The 14,788-nt window shown below is 47.7% G+C and overlaps 1 protein-coding gene across 1 annotated transcript in view; it reads left to right on the top strand.

The window, feature by feature from the left end:
- LOC128057740 (guanylate cyclase soluble subunit beta-2-like) overlaps window positions 1-7,022 on the top strand; it is a 46,882-nt gene extending 39,860 nt beyond the window's left edge. The window contains 1 exon segment of the mRNA XM_052650234.1: window positions 6,985-7,022. Within this exon segment, the coding sequence (XP_052506194.1) occupies window positions 6,985-6,991 (7 nt within the window). The 3' untranslated portion in view covers window positions 6,992-7,022.
- The last annotated feature ends 7,766 nt before the right edge of the window (window positions 7,023-14,788 follow it).

Below are 14,788 nucleotides of genomic sequence, written 5' to 3'. Positions count from 1 at the left end.
CAGTCGAGGCTTTCCTCACCGATCACGATCACGTCTGCCCTCAGTCTCTCCAGGTTGTTACCTGGGTGTCAAATGTGGGAATGCCCTCCGGTGGCTCACATTTCCCTTCCTCTGGGCTCTGAGGGGCCCCTGCCCCTCTCTCACCTGTGAAAACCCTGGCTCCTGAAGACCCTCCTCAGGTCAGCCTCCCCCGGAGCTGCAGGGGTGAAGAGCTGCCCCCCCGCTAGAGTCCTGAGGCCAGCTGAGAGGTGCCGCCCGCCCACCCCCAGCCATCTCTATGGAGGGGGGCCTTGGTGACCCCCTGGGGTTGGGGGGGTGGGGCAGTCAGTGCAGGACCCAGGCTGCACCCAGGACCTCATTTCCTCATTTGCACGTCAATGACACGCTTTTCTCTCCCTCCCCACTCGGTATTTGGGTGTTAGATGCGTCAGTGGAGAGACTCCGCAGAGCAATTAAACGGGAGTATTGAGCTGGAGAGAAAATCTTGTGTATTTGACTCAGAGATTTAACCAACCACCTTTCAGTATTGACTGAAAAATTGGCCTTCCAGCTGCCCCTGCTGGCAGGCTCTTCTGGCATCCCTTCAGACCCCTGTTAATGTGTTTTTTTCAAATTTCAGCTTGCTTCAACTTGTCTCCAAGCTGATTCTCCCGACGATTATTATAATGGGTTCCAGGCTGACCCGTATACGGCGCTCAGGCAGGGAGCCCGGGCTCCCCCATAAATCATGGGCTGAGGATGTCCACTCGCCAAGTTCAGGGCAGGTTAAGTCAGCTCCGAGGACTTCTTACACCAGTTCCTAATTGTCCTGGAGACATGAGTGTTGAAGCTCTCTCTCCTGACTGAGCTCTTAGTAGTCCGCCTGCAGAGGACTCTGCCTTCACATTTAACATGCTCCTTCCCGACGGGAAGAACTTTCCACCATACACACAAACCCTCCACCCTCCATGGGTAATTCTTGGATGGGTTTGTGGTCACTTAATCGTCAGGGTCTTTGTCCCTGGCTTTACAGAGTCTTGAGAACACAAGGGTCTTTCCCAGACCTGTCCCACGAACTGAGGTCTGCTGAGGCCTGCTTTGGAGCAGGCTGACAGACCTGGGCCCTTATTCTTGGCTCCAAAGCTTTTCAGCAGCTTTTCTGAGGCCTTCATAAGCACGGCTGTCACCTTCTCCTCACCCCTTCTGCTGGGGGCTGATGAACAGGCATGGTTATTTTTAACCTCGGGCTTTCTAGACCTTGAGCTGTTAACTCAGCAATGTTCTAAAAGAAGGAAGATCTTGGGAGGTGTAAGTGACCCGGCTTTCTGGGTCAGGGCTAGCCCGTAAAGTCGCTGGTTGTCAGCTTTGGGGTCACAGATGGGGATGCAGCGTCAGAGCTGGGGGTGTGGGGAGGCTGTAGGGGGGCATCAGAGTCACTTGTGGTTGACAATGTAGGTGGCAGAGCCTCATGCCGAGTGTCTCCGCAGGTCCAGAGCAGGGTGTATCCCACCCTGGTTTCTCTGCCATCTCCCCAGGGCAGTCGGATGAGCTGCCAGGCTTCAGAACCACTGTCATAGTGGCGAGAGCATTAGCCCCTAATCAGAATTCCCAGGTCTGCTCCCAGTAACTAGCTGGGTGGCTCTGGGCCACCCTTTTTGCTTCATTTTTCTCATCTGGAGAGCAGGGGTGATAGAACGCCTGCTTTAAGAGGTTGAGGTCGCTTTGAGGAACATGTGAGATGCTGTGCATCATCTGAAAGCTGTAAAGGGCTAAAAAATAAAAAGGTCAAGGATGCCAATTCTTCATCACTTAGGGACTCTATTGTTGAGAATCCTTTCACTTAACAAAGAGGTGAGTCTTGGCACAAAACTCAAGAAGACTGGTTTGCCATACACAGGGAGCTTTAGATCAGCAGGTGTAGCAGAGCCCCATGGAAGTCAGGACCACTGCCCAGCGTGAGGTGTTACAGGGCCAACAGCAAGTACAGGAGAGGCTGAGGCACACTGAGGACGTGAGAGCCTCTTGGGGAGGTGCAGACTTCCCTGGTGGCAGGATGGCAAACAATCTGCCTGCAATGCAAGAGACCCAGGTTCGATCCCTGGGGTAGAAAGATCCCCTGGAGAAGGTAATGGTGACCCACTCCAGTATTCTTGCCTGGAGAACTCCATGGACAGAGGAGCCTGGTGGGCTAGAGTCAACGGGGTCGCAAAGAGTCTGATACAACTGAGTAACTAACACAACAATGACAACATAGGGAGGGTGCAGGTGACGGCAGGAAAGGGCTGAGCAAGGATGGGGCCTCTGTTCTGATCCCTGGAGAATGCAGAGGCTTCCGGAAGCTGGAGATGTCATTCCTCCAGGGCATGGTCTCTTTTGCTCACGGACAGATTTAGGAAGCAGGCGGGTGGGCACTCCTAGACTGGCAACACCTGCCCTAAACGTGGAAGCTCCATCAAGCCCTTTTTATGAACGGGATAAAATTCCCTCACCGATGGTGTCTCCCTCCACAAATATTCCCAGAACCCATGGCTCCTTTCTCTGTTCACACCTACGAACATTATGGTGTGGTCCGCTTGTCTTTTCCTCAGAGCAGGTCAGTCTCTTGGAACATTAACCCTGATGGAACCAAGGGGGAGGAGATGACATGCCCCCCACACATGGAGACCCTGGAGAGTAAAAGCCGGGGTGGGAGGAACCGGTGAGACGGGAAGGCCAGCAAGCATCCCTGTGCTGGGAAGGACCAAGACTGGGTCCTGGGGAGACCCGACGGCGTGACTTCAGGCTCAAGCCAAACCCCCTCCCCTCAGTGGGGGAGAATCAGGATTGAAACCAAGATGTGGTTTCCCATATCTGATTCTGTCTAGGAAGTTAGAAACAGATGCAAAAATGCAGACAAGGAATTGTTCTCATTGCAAATGTTAAGAATCCCTTCTTGTGACCCCAAGATAGTCATATCCTTTATGACTCGCAGAGCCCTGCCTGTAACAACCGGGCGATGACCCAAATCCCGTGTATACTCTCCAAGGCAGTGGCAGTCCCCCAAACTCCCCCTCAATATCACTTCCGCACCGCCCTCCCCAGCCAAGTCCACGTTTGACAACACGGCTCGTGTGATGGTTGTTTTCGTAACAGGACGGTTTCTTCTGCTACCACTCTTTCCATTTAATCCATTCTTAATCTACACTGAAATGGGTTTCTGTGCTGCCTTTAATTACTTATCGGGCCATGTTGGTTTGCTCAACTAAGGCTATTTGTTTATTCATTTACATTATGGAAGGAATATTTAACCATTATCTTTTATAACTAGAAAGTACAGCTAAAACAAAAGAAGAAAACAAAAGCTTCTCTAATTCCATCACCCAGAGAGACTATTGTTACAATTTTGGTGGCTATTTTCCCAGACTTGAGTGCATGAGGGTATGTGTATATGTGTGTACATATATACTTTTTCTTACAGTCCTGGGATTATCACGCAGAGATTGTTTTGTAAATTGGCAGGCCATGAATTTCTTTCCTTTGAACACCTAAACATTTCAAAACATTTCGAATTTTGTATGTATATAAAAAAATAATGTGCTCGAAATGGTGCACTTATTTTTGCTCCCTGATGCTACACACCAAAAACTACATTTCCTTTATATCCAATTGAAACCCCAATTATCTTGTCCTTCTGCCGATCTGTACCACTTCTGTGGTGACCTTGACATTCCGTGAGTCCTGAAGTTGCCTCTGAGTTTTCCAAGGACTCACCTAGTTCATTCAGGTTTGGTATTTAGATTAGAAGATGTACATTGTAATTCTCAGTTAGAACACGAAATTAATCAGGATGCTGCGTTTCCTAGCTGTGCACAATAATGAGCATTCAACTGTAGCAACGTGAGGGTCCTGCAAGGCAGTCCTCGAGGGCTATCAGCAATGGTTTCATGGGAACAAAGGATGATGGGTGAGTGAGAATTTATCTCAAGTAAACAAGGAAATTCTTCCACCATCCGGGCTGTGGAATTGGATTTGGGTAAAATGTCAAATACATATGTGTAGAGATTCCAAGAGTCTTGCAATTCTGTGCTGACCAATTCTCATTCAACATTGGCAGGCAGCATCATTCAGGTTGGGCCTGTTTAGCTTTCAATAGGCAGTCTCAGCTCTTTCCCCAACACAGTCCTAGGTTGTCATCTTGGTCTAATGATCAAGGAACTTTTCCTCAAGGGGAGAAAGGAAGAGGGGAAAACAGGTTTCATAGGCAGGGAAATGGCAGCAGAAATGGAAGAGGAGGAGGAGGACCACAGTTAAGACATAAGCAAGAAAATGAGACACGTCCAAGTACGACGAGAGAAAACTGCTGTGGATACAAGAAAAGGAAATCAGAAGTGAAAAGCTAAGTTGTACATTTTTTTTTTTGATAAGAGAAATTAGGTGTTGCATAAAGGGAAGATTAAGAGGTCTGTAAATGTTATTTCCTAGTGCTGAGTTTACTTCCAAGATTATCTGTGAGAGGTTAAGTCATAAAATAGATTTTTCATCATGTTTACAACAGAAGTCTTGGTGCCATCTCTATGCTGGAGCACCTTAGACACAGAGCCTGAACTGCTGATAGGGAAAGAGACAGTTTTTCTTTGCTGTATTCCCTCTTTTTTAAAAACAAAACAAAACTCCAGCTCCTTCTTGTTTTTATCAGGGTAACCACTACTTTGGGTATAATTACAAAGACACAGAATACATTCTGTGATCGCAGCACTGCTTTGTGGAGAGTTACTCTCGCCGGTTCTCATAACATTTCCATGGGTTGAGTAGGAGACGATGTATGGTCTAGGATCCCATTACAGGGGAGGCACAGGGAGAAACTAGATGGGGAGGGTTCAGCCTTTCCTGGTGCTGATGGGCAACCTGGAGGCTGTGCTACACTTACTGGGGAAAAAAAAACAACAACTACAATTTCTGTCTGTAATCAGTTCCTTTTTTTCCTTTATTTGCGATGATGCCCAAACAAAACCGAACTCAGCTTTTTCAAACACACTGTCCTTAACATTTATCCTGAATGTTTCCCTTTTTGAAAAATTCAATTCCTTTTTAAATCATACTTGGGCTTACATGTCAAAGAAAAACAATACTGCAATCAACTCTGTAATTCAAAGTGAAAGGGATAAAGGCTATGTGGAATAATAAAACTAGCAGAGAATTAGCAAAAACAAAGCAAAAATCCCACCCCATACTGGAATAATTTATTTCCAAAGACCATAAAATCCTGCTGAGCAGGAGTCAGTCTTTTGCACGTGTGTGTGTGTGTGGTTGCGGGGTGGAGTGTGGAGTGGGCTGTACCACAATGCTCAAATGAACCTGTAGTTTATGACATCGTCACCTAGCCAGCTCTGGTCTCAAGTCATACCTTATACTATGCTGAGTTTGAGGGGTTTATAGACCTTATCAGGTTAGCCCCGGCTTCTGCAGGAGTTAAATACTCCATATGAATCATCACTCAGAGTTGCCCCAGTGACATGGTTCTAGATCTGCAAGTTCTCACTTTATCCTGAGTCTGAGTGAGCCTGGGGATGGGTCCAGTCACCCACATTTTTCCACGTGTGTGTCATCACTTACATTCATTAATGACCGGTCCATTAGCAAATGGAACTTGCCGTCTGATTTCTCTGTGCTGAAAATTGCCCATAGCTTTTAGAATCTAAAAACAGAGGTAATAACCGATCCAGGTTGGGGAGGAAGGGAGACACTGACAGCCCCCAGTGGTGAAGGAAGTCATTCATTCATCTGAGGATAAAAGGCTGGAGACAGAAGCCCCGCCTGCATTTCCTGATTTCTAGACTATTAGAACCTCAAATCAAATACAGGAGCCCCTCTGAACTTGAATGTCTCTAGAACAATGATGAGTGTGAGAAGAGAGAGAGAGAAGTGGAAATGATGGACGACTTTAAAATCTTCAATGCGGACGTTTCCCAATGAAATTGCAGGGCAAGCAGGAGATGCGTCTCCACCCAGCCTGCTGGTCTCCATTCCTTCTGAGTCCTGCTCCCTCCCCCTCCTTGCTGAGGCTCACAGTCCTAGGTTCTTTCCCAGTACCTCCTCCATGGGCTCCCCACACTTCAAAATAAGAATTGGCATCTTTGAGTTTGTGCTCTGTGTGGGGCATGATGTACTCACTTCATAGAAGGTATCTGATTGAATTACCACAACGACTCTGGGAGGAGGCTATAACTGCTGCTGTTGTTCAGCTGTGCACTTGTGTTTGACTCTTTGTGACCCCGTGGACTGCAGCACACCAGGCTTCCCTGTCCTTCACTGTCTCCCATAGTTTGCTCAAACTCATGTCCATCGAGTTGGTGATGCCATCCAACCATCTCATCCTCCCTCGTCCCCTTCTCTTCCTGCCATCAATCTTTCCCAGCATCAGGGTCTTTTCCAGTGAGTCAGCTCTTTGCATCAGGTCGCCAAAGTATTGGAGCTTCAGCTTCAGCATTTCCCTACTTTTCAGATGAGGACGAACGAGGCCCGGACGGGGTAGTGATGAGCAGTGGCAGCCGTGGCTCTGAACCCTGTGCGTGGTGATGCCCAGGCCTCGTGTAGACAGTCATGGGGCAGCAGGTCTGGAGGCTTGGGGCTCTTATGAGAGCTGTGCACGAGTCAGGATTTGCTGCTGCTGCTGCTAAGTCACTTCAGTCGTGTCCGACTCTGCGACCCCACAGACGGCAGCCCACCAGGCTCCCCTGTCCCTGGGATTGTCCAGGCAAGAACACTGGAGTGGGTTGCCATTTCCTTCTCCCAGGATTTGCTAAGTGGCCAACAGAGTGATACAGGTTAGAGCAATAATTGAGCAACAAGGCTGAGGTCTGAATGGACATCTCTGGCCTCAATGGGAAGATGGTCTCGGCCTCAGGAGGTGGTATGGTAACCCCACGGTGCCCACACTGTACCCCAGGGCCAGGCGCAGACAGAACCCCCCTGACCGGGGATCGGTCTGGGGCCAACTGTTCCGCTTACCGCTCTGTCTCGTTTCAGCTTCTGACTGGTCAGCAGCCAAAGGGAGTCCAGTGGAGGGACGGGAACCCGAGGAGGCAGCAGCCAGACCGCGGCCTTCAGCTCAGACAGAGACACGTGGCCTTCCCAGTGGGCCGCTGCCGTCTGGCCTCTGCGCTTTGTTGTGACAGCGAAACATGAACCCCTCAGCTTCATTTTCCCCCTGCTCGGTTTAATGGTGACAAACAAAAGGAACTTCATCTCTCAGCCCAAGACTTCTTAAACTGTGTCTCTTTCTCATTGTCCCTCGGAGAATAAAGGTCTAGAAATGAAACACGATCCTGACAAGTTTGGAAAAATATGCTTTCACAGTCTCGGTTCAAAGCCAGCCCTGTCACTTGGAGACTTCAGGCTGCGTTTGCTGTCTCGGAGGAGAACAAACGGCTCTCATCACGGCGGTTCCACCGAGTCCTGGCCTCGGAGCCGTCTTGAGAGGACGCCCTGGCCTCGGAGCCGGTTGTGGGCACGCTCTTGTTCTAAGTGATGGCGGGAGCGGGGAGGATGGGGAAGGACCCCTGGCCCCTGCCGTTGATAAATCACCCCACAACACAGCCGGGATGTGAAAGGCACTCAGCCAGGGGTTGTGAAAGGAAATCACTTTCATTCCCAGCCCTGGAATAAAAGCTGCCTTCCCCAGAGGTTTTTATGAACGTAAAAGGGAGGAGAAAATGTGAAAATCACCAGAAGGGCAGAGTGAGGAAAGATGGGGAAATGAGGCAGAGTGCGGCCGGCCCACCAGGTCCCTTGTCCCTCTTCAGACTCAAGTTTCCTCTGCTGCTTCTAGCTGCGGCGTGGGGACACCTGGGTGGTGGTGAGTGCTGGACACGCTCTCGGAGGCCTGGGGTGCGGGAGGCTGAGAAGTGGTCCAGGGGTCTCTGCATCTGCCCTTGGGTTTGGTGAAAAGACAAGTATTTTTTAACCCACATGAAGGGCACCCAGAATTTTGCGATTCATTCTTGCCAGAACCTTACTTGTCCCCAGAGGCATTAACTGTCTTCCGGGAGGGCAGGCTTGACTTCTGTGGCCGCCAATCCCGGGAGCAGGAGGGGAAGAGAAGGTGACAGCTGAATTCCTTGCTCTGCTGTCCTTCTAGATGACAGCGGTATCTTGTTTCTAGAAATAGGGGGTGCAGCCTGTAGTTCACAGCGAGTCAGGATTAGACTGAATGCAGCTTTGAGAGATGTGGGTTCTTGTCCAGACTCTGCTGCTGGATGTCTTGGTACCTCAATTTAACCACCTGTAAAATGGGGTTAGTGGCAGCTGCTCCACTGAGCTCACAGTGAACTGCTAGAGCACAAAGCTGCCCTTGATATTCACAACAACAGTAACTACTAACATGTTATAGACCTTCGATCAAATGCTAGGCACTGGCCTTGCACATATGTGACTCGTTACTTCTGCTCTTGGCAACAACCCCATAAGCAGCCAGGGTTTCCAGTCCCTGATTGACAGATGAGGAAGTCAACTCTGGGAGACTCAGTAGCCCACAGTGCTGGCACTGGCCGAGTGGAACACATTCCAGTGTTACTATAAGGTCAAAAAGGCAGAATAGCCGGGATGTGGACCCTGGAGCCAGGTAGAGCCCAGTTTGAATCCTTGCTCTACCATTTGGCAGCTGCATGTGTTGGGGGAAAGTTGCTTAACATCTCTGTGCCTGAAGGTTCCATCTGTAAAATGGGAGTAATCAGAGGACCTGCATTGTAGGGGTGTCATGAGGATTAATGACATATCCACAAAGCACTTAAAGTTACTGACATTTAGTTACCCCTCTGTAAATGTTATTTTTAAAATGTTCTCCTGTTGAGTGGTCTTCTTGCTCAAGTGGGCTCAAGTGGGGAGAGCGGATCCACCTTGTGATTCCTGTGACTTTCCCTGTGTGCTTTCTTTTCAAAATCCTTCAGCCCAGTTGTGAGGGAGAGAAACCCGCCTAGAACTAGGAACATGGTTAGGTGGTAGCACTGCCTGAGAGATGAAGGGCAAAATGGTTGCTTGGTTGAGTAGTGGTTTTTTTGTTTTGTTTTTGGAAGGAGAAAAGCTGGAGCCTGCAGCCCCAGCTCCCAGCTGGCAGCTCGCTTTGCCCCCTTGGCCCAGACAGACTATGCCAGTTTAATGCTCAGCTCCACTGAAGGCTGCCAGAAATGGCAAAGCAGGTGTCCCAGCCCTGGCTGAAAACGGGGTGGATTTTGTTCCATGTTTATTATGATCAAGGTAATCTTCTCCAGCTGTAACCGAATGACTACAGCCTGCATTTGGCCTCTCCTGGAGCCCACTATTTATTCTTCGGAGTGAACACTGGTGGAGACAAACTTCGGGTGCCCAGGAAACCTCCCCAGGCTGACTGTGAGCCCCTGCCACTCCCAGGGGAGCATTCTTTCTGGGTTGGAGCCCTTGGTGCCAGGCTGGGGGTGTGTGCACACTTGCTCAGAGGGCACATTAGATTAGCTGGCGAGATGCCTGCACCCACTGGCCCCTGCCAGGGCTGTGTGTGGGCACCAACAGCTGGTGGCCTGCCTCGTGGCCAGCAGTCCAAGTTCTGGTTGTCACTGCAGGTAACAGACTTCTGTTTATGAGCAGCGAATGCTCTGCTCAGCCGGGGAGGTGGAGTGACTCTGGAGGCCCCTCTCCCACACCCACAACCTGTGAAAGGTTCCTTTTCCCCAGTAACCCTGTCTGGTTTTCCAGCCCCTTTCCCAGGATGCCATGGACTGGAATCCCAGGTCTCTGATCCAGCTCTCCTCGACCTCGTCCGGCAGGTCAAGGACTATTACAAAGTCTGGCCTCCGGCCCTCAGAGAGAGGTGGATATGAGGGCATGGCAACCCATTCTGGTCTTCATGCCTTGGACAGAGGAGCCTGGCCAGTGGGCTACAGTCCAGAGAGTCGCAAAGAGTCGGATACGATTGAAGTGACTTTGCAAAAATTTGAAAACACCATCCACTGTCCTTCCCAAGGGAGCACACAGCTTAATCCCACCGCTTTTAAACCCACCTCCAGCCTCTTACACACCATGCCCCTGTGGACAAGTTGGTGGGTGTGTGCAGAGGGGCTAACAATGTGCCAGGGGTCTCTCCCACCTCCCACGCCTTGGCGTGGCTGTCCCCTCTGTGGACATCTGAGCCTGCCTTTCCGAAGCCCTGGCCTGGCCAGGGAGCTGGCACCTCACCCTCCTCTGGGCTCTGACCAGCTTATTCTTCAGTGCAACCCAACCACCACCACCGCACCCCCCGCCCTCTCTTCTTTTTTCATCCCTTCTTCTTTTCCAACTTTCCTTCAGCTTGAGTTGTATGTGAGAGAAAGAAGGCGAATCGTGTGCCTGGCTGAGGCGTGAGATCATTTTTCTCTCCTCTTAGCACGCTCACTGTCTGCTGGTCGGGGTTACTGGAAGAGGGCGGGAAAGATCCGTTTCCACAGAGAGCCATCTGGCTCCACCAGACTCACGCTGATGCTAATCTGCTGGTTTCTTTTTCTTTAGTCTTTTCTTTTTTTGTTGTTGTTCCCAAGGCACACTTCATCTGCAGCTGTAAACTCAGACCTGGTCCATCTGAAGGCGAGCATTCATCTGGTGCACATTTGTTATGGCATCAGGCGCCCCCCCTCACCCCCACACCCCTGTCCCCTTGTAGGTGTCGGGACATCACTGTGATCATTGGTGGGTCTATGCGGTAGTAACGTCAGGGCTGTACTTTCAAATGGAAATCAGGCAATTACGCTGCACACACAGAATTCTGACAGATGCAGGGGTTTTACACCACTGGCTGTGTCATGGGGACAAAGGCAGCCCGCGCTCCCAGGGGATGGTTAAATAAACAGAATATGTTTCAAGAGCGCAGAGAAATCCAGGAATAATTAACTGCATGATGAGAGTTCATGGATCCCGTGGCGGTTTAACTTCAAAATGTGATAATGATATGTCAACGAACCACTTAACTCATCCTTGTAAAGGCGCCATCAGCCCACCCGTCACATGTGCAATTGAAACAGAGGAGCTGCTCTGCACATCTGTTTTCCAGCTTCCAAGTGCAAAGCCTTGCAGTATTTTCTCTTGTTTGGCTTCCCGTGTACAGAGGGCTGTAGCGGGCTTAAGGAGAAGAGGGGCTGGTCGTGGCCTGGCATCTACCTGATGGAGCAGCTTCTGGTCAATGGGCAGCGTTAAACACAGGCACTTATGCAGGAAACTATGGTGGTAACATCATCGTGGTGGCTGCTGGGCCAGTAATTGCTACTGCTGGGCACCAGTACGATCCTGTGTGTGTGAGGTAGGTCCATGATTACCCACATTTTACAGATGGGGAAATGGGCACAGAGTTAAGAACTGGGCTTCAGTTCTGGCCCTGCCCGACTCTGGTCTTAGCTCTTGGCCAGTGGTTTGTACCTTCCTAACACATCAATAACACACAATAGCTCGTGCACCCTTAGAAAGCACCTAAGTCACATGCATAGAGTTGGAGTGACTCACTCCGGTCTTCTTTCTTGGAGAATCCTAGGGACAGAGGAGCCTGGCGGACTACAGTCCGTGGGGTTGCAAAGAGTCGGACATGACAGAGTGACTAACACACACACACACACACACACACACACACACACACACACACACACACACACACACGAGAGACCTAAAAAAAAAGAAGTTGAATTTCCCCCCTAAAATATCCAGCTGTTTAAACAAATGGTTAGTTTGGAGCCTGAAACATGCAGTAAGATTTACTGCTCAATGTGTCCCAGACCGGATTGGAATGAACCATATTACCAAAAAGTCAGGTGTCCCCAAATCCTAGCTGCTCTTCAGTGTCCTGGAGGAAAAAACTCAGAGCAGGCTTTGGTCTGAGGCTCTGGACTTCACAGCCTGTGAGTTCCCCCACTACGTCATGACCTTTGGACTGGGCGAGGCTGATGCCAACTGGAACTGAGAAAAAGGAAGGACATTTTATCTTCTATAAAAGGCATTTTGTAAACTAAGCATAAGATAAAATAAATAAAATAGGTTTATGTGGGAATCTCTAATGCTTTCCTAGATCAACAAATGCCAATGAGGTCCCATGATAGAAAGAATGTATCAATCAAATAAAGCAGGGCGTGTCCAGAAACGTCCACTAGTTTGCCAGTGACTAATAAACACCAGTCCAATCGTGACTTGTTTTATCTTATTCAAGGGTAGAAAAACTTTTAAGGAGATCCGAAATCATTTAGAGCATTAGCTTCGTCAGGAAAAAATTTCCGCTCACAGAAAAGCTAGTTTGACTTTCTTCATCTCTACTGAACACATTTGTTTGGAAATACTCTTATAAACTTGCATTGCAGGAATGAAAAACATCATTAAAGTATCTTCTTCAATAAAGGCCTGAATTTAAAAGGGTTGAAAACATGACTGACAAGCAAAAAGAAGACCAAAGTCACAAATTATTCAAGAAATGGACCTCTCAGGAGCTCAACAAAGCAAGGAGAATATCATCTTGTGGGTGGAACCGGCCAGACTGAACCACCCCCATCACAGGAAGGCCTGATGAGCACTAACAAACTAAAAGGAAAAAAAATCAGAGCAAAGAAAATGGGAAAACCTATTAAAAATCAGGAACTTCAAAAATTTTAAACCAAGAAGTAAATCAAGAGGTTGCCTCAAAATATATTGTCATAACTAATGTGATTCAACTGGTTAACGTCTGTGATTAATTATTAGTGTATCCTTCCGCAAAGAAAATTGTCATTATAAGTTCTTCACACATCAAGAAGTTTTTTTAAATTAAGCATTTGACCAAAAGAACTATCAGTTTACAGAGAAGCCTCTAACACTTTCTCAGGTTCAACAAGTGCCATTTTGAAAGGTCAAGACGCCCACATTTCCAGGGATAATTAATTGAACCTGAACAGTCTATGAATTTGCCTGCGATTAATGAGCATCAGAAATTTACACACATGCATACAATCATTAGTCAGTTTAGCTTCCCAAATATCAAAACACATTTAGAAAACCATTCAAAATTTGTGACCATCAACTGATTATAGAAAACAATTCAAAACCCTCTGATTAAAAAGGAATTGGTTTTACCTTTCCTTCTCTTTAACACACTTGAAAATATTATAATCTTGTGATTGCGACTATTTCAAAGTGATTGTGATTGGCAAAATCAGAATTGGTTTTGACTCAGCTCTTCCAAAAAATGTGTGTGTATTTATACATTAAGCAAACTCTCAGGTAACGTATGTATGGTGACTCTATGTATGTGTATATTTTATTACCGCTCCTTTTGGCTGTGCTGGGTCTTAATTGCAGCATGTGGGATCTAGTTCCCTGACCAGGGATTGAACCCAGGCTTCCTGCTTTGGGAGCGTGGAGTCCTAGCCACCAGACCACCAGGAAGTCCCCACCTTAGCATCTTAAGAGAAGTAAAGCAAATTGCTGGCCAATGAAAGTACCGATAAATCAGTACTTGCCTGCAACAGTGCAGGAAAGCTTTCCATTAACCATCCTAATAAAAACATATCAAACTTCTTCACACGTGATCATGGGCAATGTGAACTTTGAAAAACCATGCCCTTTACTGAAAGAAATAAAATGAGACGGGGCAGACCACATAAAAACCAAATGTGGGATTTTTCAGATTTCAGGCTTCGTACCCTGGAGAAAATCTATTTAGACTGAGCCACGGTTACTCATGGAAGTGTCACAGTTCTCAGCTGGACCAGGGTGGGGAAACAGTTGGAAGCCTCTGATTTAGATCAAATGTCACGAGTGGTCATCGTTAGGAACAAGAATTATGGGTGACTTTGTTTTTCTCCTTGATGTGTTTGAGTTCTCCAAACGATAAGGTAATGGGCTTTCGGTGAGATATTGAAGTGAGGGGGAATGGAGCCAGGCCACCAGATTTGGGTTCTGGTTCTGCTGCTCACTGATGCTCAGTCTTCTCTCTGAAGAACGGCAACCATCACACCGCCTACATCAGAAAGTTACGATCATTAGCAAGATAATGCTAGCAAGATAATGCTAGCACAGGGCCATGCACATTAACTATGCCGTAAAGTTAACTTTTTCAAAATAATCGTGTCCAGCCCGTCTGTATGGTCTCTTACAAAAACAGGAAAAAAGTGGAAGTCCTGTCTTATTGATGAAGACTGTTATTTTCATGTGCCACATTGCCTGATTTCCAGGGATAAGTGAGCACTCCCTCCAGTTCCTTCTCCGATACGCTTCCCTGTGTTTTTAACTCTTAACACTCAGTGCAACCTGAAACTCATTTCTTTATTTACTGGAATCAGCCATCATGTTGATGTTAAGTTACCAATTGTTTTTAACAAATGGCTTGTGAAACTGTGAATATTTAACGAATGGCTTTCATGAGCCAGCACACCACTAGCTATCTTCCACTTTGACAATGTTAACATTTTAAATTGCACTTTAAAGGATAGTTTGGCGTTGACAACGAAGGACAAGGGTCATAACCTCAGGCCACTGCAAGTATGACACTTTGTAGGCAATATTACCAGCTGTAACTAGCCATAACTGATGCACTATTTTCTGAGTTGATTGTAATTATTGTGGAGGTAACTAAAAGAGAAGATTCCTTGAAAATATTTAGGATTATAAAACAAGTAGGCCCAGATGTTACTTTCCCATGTAGCTCCAGTGCTGTAAGGAGCAAGGTTGAGCAGCTTTGGATTTAAGATCCGAGTATTTTATTTGTCAATTCACTTCAAAAGTCGAAATAATATAGAGGGCGTATATTACGAGGTCTCTCTTCTATCTCCATCCCTGCGCATCCATTGTTCTCATTATTTTATTGCTTTAACAGAAG

The sequence above is a fragment of the Budorcas taxicolor genome, chromosome 12 (genome assembly GCF_023091745.1).
Source record: "Budorcas taxicolor isolate Tak-1 chromosome 12, Takin1.1, whole genome shotgun sequence".
Lineage (NCBI taxonomy): Eukaryota > Metazoa > Chordata > Mammalia > Artiodactyla > Bovidae > Budorcas > Budorcas taxicolor.
This window is presented reverse-complemented; position numbering and strand designations above follow the sequence as displayed.